This window comes from Lynx canadensis, chromosome D4, assembly GCF_007474595.2.
Source record: "Lynx canadensis isolate LIC74 chromosome D4, mLynCan4.pri.v2, whole genome shotgun sequence".
NCBI lineage: Eukaryota > Metazoa > Chordata > Mammalia > Carnivora > Felidae > Lynx > Lynx canadensis.
In genome coordinates this window covers 24,935,641-24,949,458 of record NC_044315.2, presented here as the reverse complement: position 1 = coordinate 24,949,458, position 13,818 = coordinate 24,935,641, and the positions used below count along the sequence as shown (strand labels likewise).

General features: G+C 40.3%; 1 protein-coding gene across 2 annotated transcripts; it reads left to right on the top strand.

The window, feature by feature from the left end:
• Positions 1 to 220: 220 nt before the first annotated feature.
• Positions 221 to 13,323, top strand: CD4H9orf64 (chromosome D4 C9orf64 homolog). Of its 2 annotated transcripts, none has more exons than XM_030292662.1 (4): positions 221 to 784; positions 1,298 to 1,557; positions 8,811 to 9,006; positions 11,029 to 11,155. In XM_030292662.1, exons 1-4 carry the CDS (start codon positions 448 to 450, stop codon positions 11,073 to 11,075), a joined length of 840 nt encoding a protein of 279 aa, XP_030148522.1. In that variant the 5' UTR covers positions 221 to 447; the 3' UTR covers positions 11,076 to 11,155. The 2 variants fall into 2 exon arrangements, with proteins under 2 accessions (XP_030148522.1, XP_030148521.1); XM_030292661.1 differs by lacking the exon at positions 11,029 to 11,155 and adding an exon at positions 12,912 to 13,323 and having other exon boundaries at positions 225 to 784.
• The last annotated feature ends 495 nt before the right edge of the window (positions 13,324 to 13,818 follow it).

Here is a 13,818-nt window from a genome sequence, read left to right as displayed (position 1 = left end):
CCGAAGAGAGGGTGCAAACGTGCACAAAATGGCGGAGCAGTACGCCAGGGCAGGAGGGAGGAAAACTGCCTGCCAGCTCCCGCCGGACCCCTCCGGGCAGTTTCCGGGTCTTCGGAACCGGAAACGGGTCCCAGGCGCGCGCCTGGGCGAGAGTGGGCGGGGCAGCCTTCCCGGAAGTGCCTCCGGTCCCGGCCGGGGGCGCGGCCCCGTGGCCTCCGCTGTTCAGCCTGGGAGTGCGGTGGAGGGAGGGGCCCCAGAACACGGCCGCCCTGTCCGGTTTCAGTGCGGCTGGGCGAGGGCGGTACCCCGTTAGGGCAGCGATCCCACGGTGGGTAGGAAAGGAGAGCTGCAGAGGGACCTGCGCCCTTCCCCCGCTCAGAGAGGGAAGCGAGTTTGGCCAGCGGGCGGGTGAAAGCGACGTTCCCCAGTCCCAAAGGGAGGGGCGGAATGGACGGGCCCCTTCCTCCCAGGGAGTCTGCAAAATTCATTGCAGAGAACAGTCGGGATGTGTTCATCGACGGCGGAGGCGTGCGGAGGGTGGCCAAGCTGCTGCTCGCCAAGGCCTCGGGGCCCGAGCTGCGCCTGGGGGGCTGGAAGGCCCTTCACGAGCTGAATCCCAGGGCGGCTGACGAGGCCGCGGTCAACTGGGTGTTCGTGACAGACACGCTCAACTTCTCCTTCTGGTCGGAGCATGAGGAGCACAAATGTCTGGTGGGGTACAGGGGGAAAACGTACAGCGGGTACTGGTCCCTGTGCGCCGCGGTCAACAGAGCCCTCGACGAAGGTTGGTGCCCCCTGTCAGACCTGAGGCAGGGTTCGGTTCAGCGGGAGGGTCCCAAGGAGCGGGTCCGGCGTCTGGGTTAATACGGCGAACTTGAAGTTCTTCATTGCTTAAAGTGAAGCAGTTCTTCTCTGTTTAAAATAGAAGTGTGAGAGGAGGCTGGCTATAAGTCCATTCTCAGTGAGAAATGATCCTAATGTTTATCATCAGCACAGCTAAGAATAAAAGTCAGTTTTCTAAAGAATGTCACTTTGATGACATCTGAAGAACAAAGGGACACCTATAACATTTTATGCAGTCAAAATACATCTGATGTAATATGACAATTGTTAGAAACGGATGAATAAATACAGATGAGTAAATAAAAAATAAATGCTTCTGATTTTTAAATTCTTCATCCACTTTTCGTGCATTCCTGTAACACTCATTTGCTCTCCTATTGTATGTTGTAAAAGCTAGGGTCTAATGAATATAAAAGTATGACATTGTTCCTCTGCATTTTCTTTTCTCCCTAAGGGATCCCGATAACTAGTGCTTCCTACTATGCCACAGTGACCCTGGATCAGGTTCAGCACATATTCCGTTCTGACACGGACGTTCCCATGCCTTTGATAGAAGAGAGGCATCGGATTCTTAATGAAACCGGGAAAATTCTGCTTGAGAAGTTTGAAGGCTCTTTTCTTAATTGTGTCCGAAAAAGTGAAAAAAGCGCTCAGAAGTTAATGCACCTGGTAGTCGAAAGCTTTCCTTCTTACAGAGATGTGACTCAGTATGAGGTGAGTTGCTTCTGTTGGAGACTTTAGAATTCTTAATTATCTTCTCCTAGTTAACTCTTTTACTTCCAGAACTACTTTTGAGAATAAACACTTAAAATTTGAAGTTCCTTCCTTGTGGACAAGGAACAGGAACAAAATTGTTAAGTAGTGTTTCAAAGAGGTTACTTCTTTTATGTTTTCTAGTTAGTGTGTTTCCTTTATTCTTTTGTTCCTTTTTCTTTGTCCTTTTAAAATGTTTCAAACATAAAAAACACTGGACCTTCAATATGATGTTGCTACTCAGGAATAATGAGGGCCTTCTGGAACTTCCAAAAATTTAGTTCATTGGATGAAAACCAGAAAATATTTCTAAATTCTCTCTAATAAAAAGTAATTTTTGGCAGATCTAATGTATATATACATACTGTGTGTTTTCTTTTTCACACAGAGTACTTTAACAGTGTTATTTTCTTTATTTACTTTAAATAGATGATGTACTTTTAAAATGGCTAACATTTGGTATACCCCCCCCCCCAGTATACACCCAGAGTCTGTTTTTGTAAAAATTTTTTTAAGGTTCATTTATTTTTAATAGAGAGAGAGAGAGCATGCACACGCACAAGTGGGGGAGGGGCAGACACACACGCACACACACACACACACACACACACATATAATCTGAAGCAAGCTCCAGGCTCTGAGCTGTCAGCACAGAGCCCGACATGGGGCTCAAACTCATGAACTGTGAGATCATGAACCGAGGTGAAGTCGGACACTCACTGACTGAGCCACCAAGGTGCCCCTGTTTTTGTAAAATTCTTTTAGAATTTGTTATCATTGTGTATTTTATGTCACTGTGACATAGAAGTGAAAGCAACTTGAGAGGAATCGCATAATATAAATCTATTGAATAAGTTAATGAATGCTTAAGTCACATTGACATTTTTAAGCTACCCTTTTGAAATCACAATTCAACAACTAACAACAATTACCAATAATATTGTTTAAATTGCTCTTTATGATTTACAGGGTGTTTGCCTGTACACTCTCATTTGATCCATAGAAGAGCTCTGTGGGCTTAAGGACAAGGATCATTATTGTCCTGTTTGCAGACCAGGAACTAAAGTCTAAACAGAAAGGTTAACTGGTTTATTTTATTTCACTTAGTCAGGAAATAAATAGCTAGCATTTCAATTCTCCTGTAAAGTGAGAGATGCTTGGTTATATATGTTAAGATTCCTTTGTTGTTGTTGGTGGTGGTGTTGTTAAGATTCTTTTAATTGCAAGAGACAGACACAAAACTATAAAAAGCTTAAGCAAAATGAAGAATTTGGGATGGGTATTAGGGATAGGAACACCTAGGGTCAGGGACTCAGTGCCATCAGGATTCAGTCTCTCTGTTTCTTTTGGCTCCATATTTCTCTGACTGCAGGCTGGCTTTCTCCATGAAGTAGAAAAGGTTCATGAATTTGTATCCTATTGCTTCAGCCACCAGAGAGAGAGGGAGAAGTAGACACCCTCTCTCAGGTACCTTCTAAAATTCCTGGTCAAACGCTGATTGAATTGGCATGGATTATGACCAATTACGTGCGGCTGCAGGGGCTTTGAGTGGGGCAGAGGCAGTTCCTAGAAAAGAAGCCCTAGACCACTGCTGAATTTCATTTTGTTCTAAGCATTTTGCTAATGCAGAGGTTACTTTGAGATTTATCTTTGTCTTTAAAGTGTGTCATTTCAGCCTTTTTTAAAGAAATTGTGGATCAAGTTCCTTGGTGCATCCTTCAGGCCATCTAAATGTATTAGTGTATAAATGAAATCAAAGGTGGCTAAGAATCCATGTATTCCAGAATCAACATGGTTGTAGAAAGGGCTAAGAGTAAATTTAACATGATTTCAGAATGGAATAAACTCATGATAGCATATAGTTTGCTTTGAAGTTGTCGTGAGTTTTTGTTTTTGTGGAAGAAAGAGTAAACTTTTTTTGTAGCTTATAATTCCAAGTTAGTAAGCAAATGTGCTGAGTTTCTATTTTATTTGAAACATGGTTTGCTTTGCTGAAAAGCTCAAAATGTTTTTAAAGGTTTATTTATTTTGAGAGAGAGTACAAGTGAACAAGCACTTGTGCACGTGTGTCAGCAGGGGCAGGAGCAGAGAGAGAGAGGGAGACAATCTGAAGCAGGCTCCCTGCTGTCGGCGCAGAGCCGCACGTGAACTGTGAGATCATGACCTGAGCTGAAATGAAGAGTCCGACGGTCAACCAACCGAACCACCCAGGTGCCCCTCAATTTTTAAAAATTGTACCAGAGTATAGATTAATTTTAAGGCTGACATATTTTAAAATGAATATTAGTACCTGAACCATTTCCCATCAGTACTTATTTCTAGAATACATTCTTATAGGGGCGCCTGGGTGGCTGAGTCAGTTAAGCGTCCAACTTCGGTTGGCTCAGGTCATGATCTTGAGGTTCATGAGTTTGAGCCCCTCATTGGGCTCTGTGCTGACAGGTCAGAGCCTGGAGCCTGCTTTGGATTCTGTCTCCCTCTCTCTTCTCTCCTGCTCGTGCTCTGTCTCTCTCTCCATCTAAAAAATAAATAAACACTTAAAAAATTATAAAAAAGTAAAAATAAAACATTCTTATAAAAAAAATCCCCCAAAAGTAACAAAAATCATACTTAAGGATTCTGATACTTTCTTAAAGGAGTATTACACTTTTTCATTTTTTTCCAAAAGATTGTCATTAGTGTTACCCAAAAGCAGCATATTTCCTATGATTTCTAACATGATGCTGAGCACGTAGTGGGTACTCACTAAATGCTTCAATTTGTCCATTTTATAGTTATCTTTACATATTCATTGAAAAGATACATAAATAGGGTCACCTGAGTGTCTCAATCAGTTGAGCCCTGACTCTTTTTCCTTTTTTAATTTTTTCTTTTAATGTTTATTTTTGAGAGAGAGAGAGAGAGAGAGAGAGAGAGCGCGTGAGTGGGGGAGGGACAGAGAGAAGAGTGAGACAGAGAATCCGAAGCAGGCTCCAGGCTCCAAGCTGTTGGCACAGAGCCTGACGTGGGCTCAAACTCATGACCCATGAAATCATGACCTGAGCTGAAGTTGGACACTTAACCGACTGAGCCACCCAGGCATCCTGATCGTTGGACTCTTGATTTCCGCTCAGGTCATGATCCCAGGATTGTGGGCTGGAGAGCCCCGTGTTGTGCTTGGTGCTGGGCATGGAGCCTACTTAAGATTCTCTCTTTCTCTCTCCTTTCTGCCCCTCTTGTCCACTTGTACTCGCTCTCTCTCTAAAGTAAAAATGGATAAATAAGTAACATAAAAAATTTTAAAAAAGATATGTAAATAATAAGGGGCACCTGGGGTGTGTAATTCTTGATCTTGGGGTTGTAAGTTTGAGCCCCTCATTGGGTATGGAGATTGCTTAAAAGTAAAATCTTCAAAAGTTAGTTAATTAAATAAAAGATACGTAAATAATTGAAGTACTTTGAGAAGTTAACTCCAAATCTGGAGGAATTCTGGACCTTTTGGGACTACTTTTGAATTTCAGAAAGTGTTAAAATCAAATGTATGTTTTTATTCATGTTTTAGAATTTTCTAATTGCAAGAGTATAACATGTTTATTATAGCATTTGAAAAGTACAGAGAAGCAGTCTCTATTCTACCAGGAGGTAATCACTGTTCATAATTTGGTCTTTCTACATGTGTGTGTTTGTGTGAATGTCTATACCATGGGCTGGGGACAGTTAGGATCATGCTGTATAAACTTTTAAAAGTCAACATATGAACATCTTTTCTATGTCAGTTCTTTCACAGCACAATTTTTTTTCCATTAAAAAAATATTTTTAAAGCTTATTTTTACGAGAGAGAAGAGAGAGAGAGAGAGAGAGAGAGAGAGAGAGAGAGAAAGCGTGAGTGGGGGAGGGGCAGAGAGAGAGGGAAAGAGAGAATCCCAAGCAGGCTCCATGCTGTCAATGCAGAGCCCAATGTGGGTCTTGAACCCACAAACCATGAGATCATGACCTGAGCCAAAGTTGGATGCTTAACCAACTGAGCCACCCACACACCTCGCATAGTACCATTTTTAATGACTTCACAGTATTACACTGTATGGCTATCTAATCCCATATTTATTTGCCCAACTATTTTACCACAGTAATTCTATTTGATACACAGTTTTATTTTTTATTTAAAAAAAAATTTTTTTAACGTTTATTTATTTTTGAGACAGAGAGAGATAGAGCATGAACGGGAGAGGGTCAGAGAGAGAGGGAGACACAGAATCTGAAGCAGGCTCCAGGCTCTGAGCTGTCAGCACAGAGCCCGACGCGGGGCTCGAACCCACGAACTGCGAGATCGTGACCTGAGCTGAAGTCGGAAGCTTAGCCGACTGAGCCAACCCAGGCGCCCCCACAGTTTTATTTTTTAAATTGAATTTTATGTCTTGTTGTTTTCAGTTGTATGTGATAATAAGCAATACTGCACAATAGTTTAACACTTGTAATTATTTTCTTAGAATGGAATCCTAGTAGTGGAATTGCTGAGTCAGAGCATGGCCTGGATTTTCAGACTTGTAATACATAAAAATGCTAACGGTTCTCCAAAAAGATAATAACAAAGATGATCAGCAGCAGCATATGAGAATGCCCTTTTCCCGGCCCCTTCATAACATGGTTATGGTATTGGTTGCTATGTTTTTAAATCTTTAAAAAGCTGCATAAAATAGTCATAATTGTTTTTCGTCGATATTTATTTACTGAGATTATCATTTGTGTTTTTAAACATTATAAATAAACTGATAAAATTAGAAAGTTTAAATGCAGACAGATTTAGATTAGGGATTTCCTAACCCGGCTGTATTCTAGAGTCAGTCAAGAAGCTTTAGAATTCAGATACTGTATATGTACTTCCAAAGCAGCTCTGAATTAGATTATTTGGTAACCATGTTAAAAGTCCTAATAAATTGCTTTCCTTAGGTGATAGTCTTCACTCTGACATACTGATAAACATACATGAAAACAAGAACTCTTTTGATACTTTAATCAATAACATTTTATGTTTCTCTTAAACATTTGTAATTTTTGACCTTTCTAATTTGTTCATGATAAATTGGTTGAAGAAAATCAACTCATGGTCATGGATTTTTTTCATTGATAATTTTTTATGAAGTTACTATTTTGAAAATATTCACAAAGAAATATTATAGAACACATAGAGAATTGTTATTTTGGATTTGCTGGTATTTTCAGTGAGATCAATTAATATTTTAGAGATGAAGACTCTGATTACTAAAATCATTTGATTACTCAAACCGTATCAGCTTGTTAAGAAAATGTTTTATTGATGACTTGAATTTGTTTTTAGATTCCTCACTTGAATCTTTTGTTTTGTTTTTTCATTTTAAGGTATTATAATCTAATCTTTGTGATATCCTAGTTGGCTACCATGGCAACAGTGGTCATGATGTGACAATTTATGTTTTGTTCCATGCTAGCACTGATTTTGTTACATAAGTCTGGTTCTTATATTTTTCTAGTTTGATCTGTGAATCTTGTTAAAAACAGGAGACAATAGCTTTTATCTATTACAGAAAGCATGATGTATTAATTGTGTCTGATATATAATTTTATTCTGGGTTTTCTTCTATTTTGTTTTTTAAAAAAATGTTAATGTTTTTTATTTAATTTGAGAAAGAGCACGTGTGCGAGTGAGGGAGGGGCAGAGAGTGAGAGTCAGAATCCCAAGCAGGCTCTGCACTGTTGGCGCAGACCCCGACACAGGGTTAGATCTCATAAACTGTGAAATCGTGACCTGAGATAAAATCAAGAGTCAGATGCTTAACCGACTGAACCACCCAGGTGCCCCCACAATTTTGTTTTGTATATTAACTTTTATGTCTTGCTCGTCAATATACTAGACTTGAATATAAACCTAGTTCCCAAATGTAAGTCCAGTCCAACAATTGCCAGCCTGTCATATTTTGATAGGTTTGGGAATGTTATTCCCAAACGATGTAGGGATACTTCTTAATGGTGATTTGTTCCACTCCCCCGCCCCCCCCCCCCCCGCAGCATTCAATTTAATTTACAGACTTTACATCATGTCAGAAAATGAGCATATGTGTTTGCCCTGGAAAACAAAATACTGAATTTCTTAAAGGTGGCCTTAAACAATTTACTTAGTAAAAGTAGGTCTGGATTGATTGCAGTGGGTATACCTTAAGGTCAGGCAATGTTAAGTTATTTCTCACTGGGACAAAGTATCATTGGAAGTGTTTTTTGGTTTTGTTTTGTTTTGCTTGTAAGTAAAGGAATCTGTATTATCATCCTAAGGAATTTTCACATGGAGCCTTTCCTTGAAGAATTTAATTTCATTTTTTACTTACTTCCATTCTCTTACTTAACACATTCTCCAAGGTGGTCAGGACAAATTTTGGGAGCCAGTAATACTGATTATTTTCCTTTAGCAGACAAGCAGTTATAAAAGATGATTTGAGATTATTACCTTTGGTATTAGGACTAGGAGTAGATTCTAATTATCTGTGTTTTTCCATAGTTTATGCTGATCTGTATTTGTACTTTTATGGAGAACTTTTTAGTTAAATTATAACCCGATATCCTATAATGCATGGCTAAATTTGTTTCTTCCTTGTGTAAATATAATTGGAAGGTAGTTTTGTTCTGTGGGTTTACAAATTGATATTGACTGTTTCCAGAAAGGTAGGCTTGATAAATTCTGGCTGTTCAGCAGTTATGTCTTTGTCTCTGAAGTAAATTAATCTGACAGATAATAGTTAAAAAAAATGAATGTTGTGATTCTCTTCAGAGGTGAGTTTAAGGATGATTGTTTTCCTCTTTATACTCTTCTGTATTTTACACAATTAATGGGAATTATGTTCTAATCAGAAAAATTTAAGAAACTGTCTAAATACTGTTTAGCCATTAAAAAGAATAAGCAGGTGGGTTATAGTGGTGCAGAAATATGTATGTGAAGTAATGTCATTGAAAAGGAACACTAAATAATACCACAATTACCACAATTATATTTTATGTGCCTTGAAAAATCTAGGAAGTAAATTTGGAGTGAAAGATAATTTAATATTTATTAGACTCCCTTTTTCTTCTAGTCAAGGTCTATAAATTCTCACCAACAGTAAAATTATTGCACCCTTGAAAAAATGTTTTCAATGTGTGCCTTTCTTTTTATAGCATGCATAAAGCTTTCAGATACCCAGGTAGCATTTATATTTTTTTCATTCATCAGGGGAAGAAAATTTCTTTCTACAAACGGGCCCAAATCCTCGTGGCAGATACGTGGAGTGTGTTAGAGGGAGAAGGAGACGGCTGCTTTAAGGACATCTCCAGTATCACCATGTTTGCTGACTATAGATTACCTCAGGTTCTTGTGCACCTGGGAGCCCTGAAATACTCAAAGGAACTACTGGAGAAGCTTCTCAAAGGTTTGCCAACTTAATTAAGACGGTCTTTCTTATCTAGTTTCTTTCATAGAAGTTCTCCTTTCCTTTAAAAAAATAAAAATAAAAAAGCACTGTTTAGTGTTAAAAGCACATGTAAAGAAAAATGCCAGGGTAATTGAAATACAGAGAAAATTGCTTTTGGTTGTTGTTTACACTGCAATGGAATATGGATATTGTAGGAAATTGTGCCGTTTGGACATTATAATTTCAAGGCCTCACAATAAAATGAAACCCAAATTTCTTTGACATGAAGGTGTGCAACACTGAAGTCCTGAAGGTGCAGTATCTGAAGAGTGTTAGTTAAGCACTGAAGAGCACACTATATTGTGAAATATGAGGTGGGCTGAGAGATAGGGAATATGCAGTGGGTTTCAAGTCAGGAGTCCCCAGGGTCTGCCGCTGGGTTACCTTGCTTAAGTGACTCACTTTTCTAGGCTTATTTATTTACCATTATTGGATTTGAGGAATCATTCTCAAGAGTGGGAGCCTTATTATAATAGATGAGTATAGATAATTGTGTGAAAATTAGCTTTTGGGTGGTTTTTTTTTTTTAATTTTTAAAATATTTATTTATTTTTTGAGAGAGAGAGCGCGCAAATGGAGGAAGGGCAGAAAGAGAAGGAGACAGAGGATCTGGAGCAGGCTCTACACTGACAGCGGAGAGCCCAATGCGGGGCTCGAACTCGTGAACCGTGAGATCATGACTTGAGCTGAAGCTGAATGCTTAACTGACTGAGCCACCCACGTGCCCCAGCTTTTTGTGTTTTAAACATTTCTGTGTATAAGAAAAATAATTACATGATTTTCACATTAATTTATCTCTTTGGGATGCAATCTTTTCAGCTACTCTTTATTTTTAAAAGCAAGTAGTTTTTATGCCTAACTTTCTCTTGTGAAATAAATTTCAATCACCCAAAACAGGAATAACACAGAATATAAAGGTACCATTGTTGCTGTGGTTGTTTCTACCAGTTTTTTATGCTGCCTTGGGCCATCCATTTTATCCTTCTGTTTCTTCATTTGAAACATCACAAGCTATTTTATGTCATAATGCTCACATCCTGGATCATTAATTGCTGGATACCTTAAACATTTAAGCATTCAGGGCTTCTTTTCCATGTAGCCATATGCAGCTGATCTTTTTTTGGTGTATACACTGCTCGCCCCTATCTGTAAACATGCTCTTGCCTGGTTTCCCTCACCCAAATTCTCTTTTTTCCAATTCAAATCCTACACACCCGCAGGGGCTTAGCTCAAATGCTGCCTCCTCCGCCTACCTTTTTCCAGCTCTTCATAATTTGTCCATCTCCTTCTGAATGTATGTAGCACCCAGTTGTCTCTGCTACCGTGAGGAAAACCCTGCTGAGGAGGGATCACCGGCATAGCTGAACAAAGTTGTCTGACCATTCTTGTGCCGTCCACTTCAATTCCCAAGGCCATTTCCCAGGCATCCAGCTGCAACTGTCCAGCTTCTGAAAGGCTTGTTCTTTCATCCTTAGCCAGTCTGACGTAGCGCAAACTAATTTCTCTGCCTCTTAGTTTATTTAAGCAAAGTTGGATTTTTTTTCCAAAAGTACTTTCCTAGCAAACTAGAGAAACAAACTATAAACATAAAGGAGTACACACTAGTATAGTACACTAAGTTTTAAAAACTAAAGTGAAATCTAGAACCAGGTAGCTTGACTAGATGAGGTAGAACCTTCCTTAACTGGCCTTCAATGATACTTCTTCCAGATTTGAGTTGTGCTACACACTTAAATTGTTTTTCCTCTCTTTTCTTCTGAATATCTCCAGGGCAGCCCTTGGAAGACCTACCCAGATTTCTGTCCATTTTATCTTTTTTTTTTTTTTTTTAATAAATGTGGTCTCTTCACTGTAGTATGAATTTAGATGTTTTTTCTGTCCATTTTATCTTTAACCCCTCTTCATCAAAGGCATATTTTTTTAACCATTTATAAATACTGTGCAATTTGGCTAAATTTATACTCTTCACTGTGATTCTAGGGCTGACACCAGTCATGGCATTTAAGGCCCACCCTAATCCCATATGACCTTATTTTAACTTGATCACATCTGCAAAGATCCTGTTTACAAGTAAGGACACATTCACATGTACCAGGAGTTAAGACTTGAATGTGACTTTTTGGGGGACACAGTTCAACATAGTTATTTACTGGATGGAGTGGATATAAGTAACACCATTTTGTTTTTTAATGTTTACTCATTTATGAGAGAGAGACAGAATGCAAGCAGAGGTGGGGTAGAGAGAGAGGGAGACACAGAATCCGAAGTAGGCTCCAGGCTCTGAGCTGTCAGCACAGAGCCCAACATGGGGCTCAAACTCACGAACCGTGAGATCATGACCAGAGCCAAAGTCAGATGCTTAACTGACTGAGCCACCCAGGCGCCCCTAAGCAATACCATTTAAGACTGGAGGTGACAGAGTGGAACCTAGTGGGGCTGGGGCATTGCCCCACTTTTCAGTGGATCACAGGGCCTCTTAGGTACTCTGAAGCTCTGTGCTAGGGTGCAGATTGGTGGCCAGAGGCCAAATGTAACCTGCAGGTGTGTTTTGTTTGTCCTCAACCATGTTTTGTTTTGTTTCTAAATGTTTATTTATTTATTTTTGAGAGAGAGAGAGAGAGAGAGAGAGAGCGCGAGCCAGCAAGCATGAGCAGGGTGGGGCAGAGAGAGAGAGGGAGAGAGAGTCCAAGCAGGCTCTCTGCCATCAGCTCAGAGCCCTAAGCAGGGCTTGAATTCACGAACTGTGACATCATGACTTGAGACGAAATCAAGAGTTGGCTGCTTAACGGACTGAGCCACCCAGGTGCCCTGGACTCGACAGTGTTTTGAGCACTTGTAATTAGTTACTAACACTTGACAGGTTTCACATGAAAATCAAGCTTTCTGACTTTTGTAAAAGTAGAGAAATGTGGACTTACCTTTAGATAGGGCAGCACACCTTCTCTACCTCACCACTTTGCATCTAGCTGCTGCCTTCACTTACTCTGTCTCTCTGATCCTTACAGGCAGTTCAGTTGTTGAGCCCAGTTCTAGTCTCAGTGGCAAAACATAGTCAATGCCCATCCTGCAGGATCAGATACACCCCGGAGTGGGGCACTGGAGAGACTGCAAGTCCTATGGGAGCTCTTGGCTACATATTAAGGCAGGGCTGGTGGAATGATCCTGAATCCAAAGAACAGTGGTGGTTTTCCTTGCTCAGGTTAACAACTTTGATTTCCTGGGTTCTCCTTGATGCATTTAGGATGTACCTAAGACAATGTTCAATTTGTTTTTAAATGTTTATTTACTTTTGAGAGAGAGAGAGACAGAGCATGAGTGGCGGGGGGGGGGGGGAGGTGTGCAGAGAGAGAGGGAGACACAGAATCCAAATCAGGTTCCAGGCTCTGAGCTGTCAGCACAGAGACCGATTCAGGGCTCAAACTCAGAAGCTGTGAGATCATGACCTGAACTGAAGTCGGACACAGCCTTCTGAGCCACCCAGGTGCGCCAACAATGTTCAATTTTCAAGTGGGGAAGGGAGGTATTGTTTTTTTGGTCCCCTTGGAGTCCTCCAAATTTTGTAATTTCTTTCCTGGCTATCAAATCCAATTTTAAATCCTTTGTTTTCAAGAATTTAATAATCTTGTCATCATATTTTTAAATTTATGGTTACCCCAAATTCATGTAGCAAATATTTATTGGGGAGCTAGTATGTACAAGGTGCTATGCTAGGTCCCAGGAATATTAGGACAAGCCAGACATGGTCCCTGCTCTTGTGGAACTTGTAATTTAGAATTAATGCCTATTTTAGAAGTGGTTTAAAGTCTAAGTAGATTTTATATCACTGACTTAGTACTTCCTGCTCTGTTTTTCCCCCCTTGCAGGAGAAATGCTCTCGTATGGGAATAGGCAAGAGGTGGAAATCAGAGGGTGCTCACTGTGGTGTGTTGAACTGATCCGGGATTGTCTTCTGGAGCTTATTGAAAACAAGGGTGAAAAAACCAGTGGCGAGATCAATTCCATTCTTCTGGATTATTACTTGTGGGACTATGCCCGTGACCACAGGGAAGATATGAAGGGAATTCCGTTTCATCACACGCGTTGTATTTATTACTGATCCAAAGTGTAAACTGACCCAAAGAAAACTCATTGCATTTTTATATCCCATAATCACTTGTACAGTTGTGCCTTGGTACTAAGAGAAGGTGGCAGAGGTTATAGCAACAAGAAAATTGATTACCAAGTCTCACTTTAAAAAAAAATGTTTCCTGGGGCGCCTGGGTGGCGCAGTCGGTTAAGCGTCCGACTTCGGCCAGGTCACGGTCTCGCGGTCCGTGAGTTCGAGCCCCACGTCGGGCTCTGGGCTGATGGCTCAGAGCCTGGAGCCTGTTTCCGATTCTGTGTCTCCCTCTCTCTCTGCCTCTCCCCCGTTCATGCTCTGTCTCTCTCTGTCCCAAAAAAAACCAAAAAACAAACAAAAAAAAAACGTTGAAAAAAAAAATGTTTCCTGACGTATCACTCTGTATTCCCAACTTTGCCTTCTTGTTGAGTTTTGGTCATATTTTCTCTTTCTGTGGACATATGACAGGAGTGTGAAGGAACTGTAATGCTTTCTTTAAATCTCAGATTTCTTAAAATGAATCATGCTTTATAATGTGATTACTCTTCAGTGATAATATTTCATCCACTCAACTGGTATTTTTCCTCAAGATGTAGTAATTTCCTACATACCTTAATCATGTGATATGATGGGGGGTGGGGGGGGGAGGGTCTTTGCTGTCTGAATGCTGC

Bases quoted from the DNA above. Each gene is read 5' to 3' on its own strand.
- CD4H9orf64 (XM_030292661.1), top strand. From the start codon at position 448: ATGGACGGGCCCCTTCCTCCCAGGGAGTCTGCAAAATTCATTGCAGAG. The intron at 785-1,297 runs GTTGGTGCCCCC...TTTCTCCCTAAG, and splicing joins CAACAGAGCCCTCGACGAAG to GGATCCCGATAACTAGTGCT. The intron at 9,007-12,911 runs GTTTGCCAACTT...CCCCCCTTGCAG, and splicing joins ACTGGAGAAGCTTCTCAAAG to GAGAAATGCTCTCGTATGGG.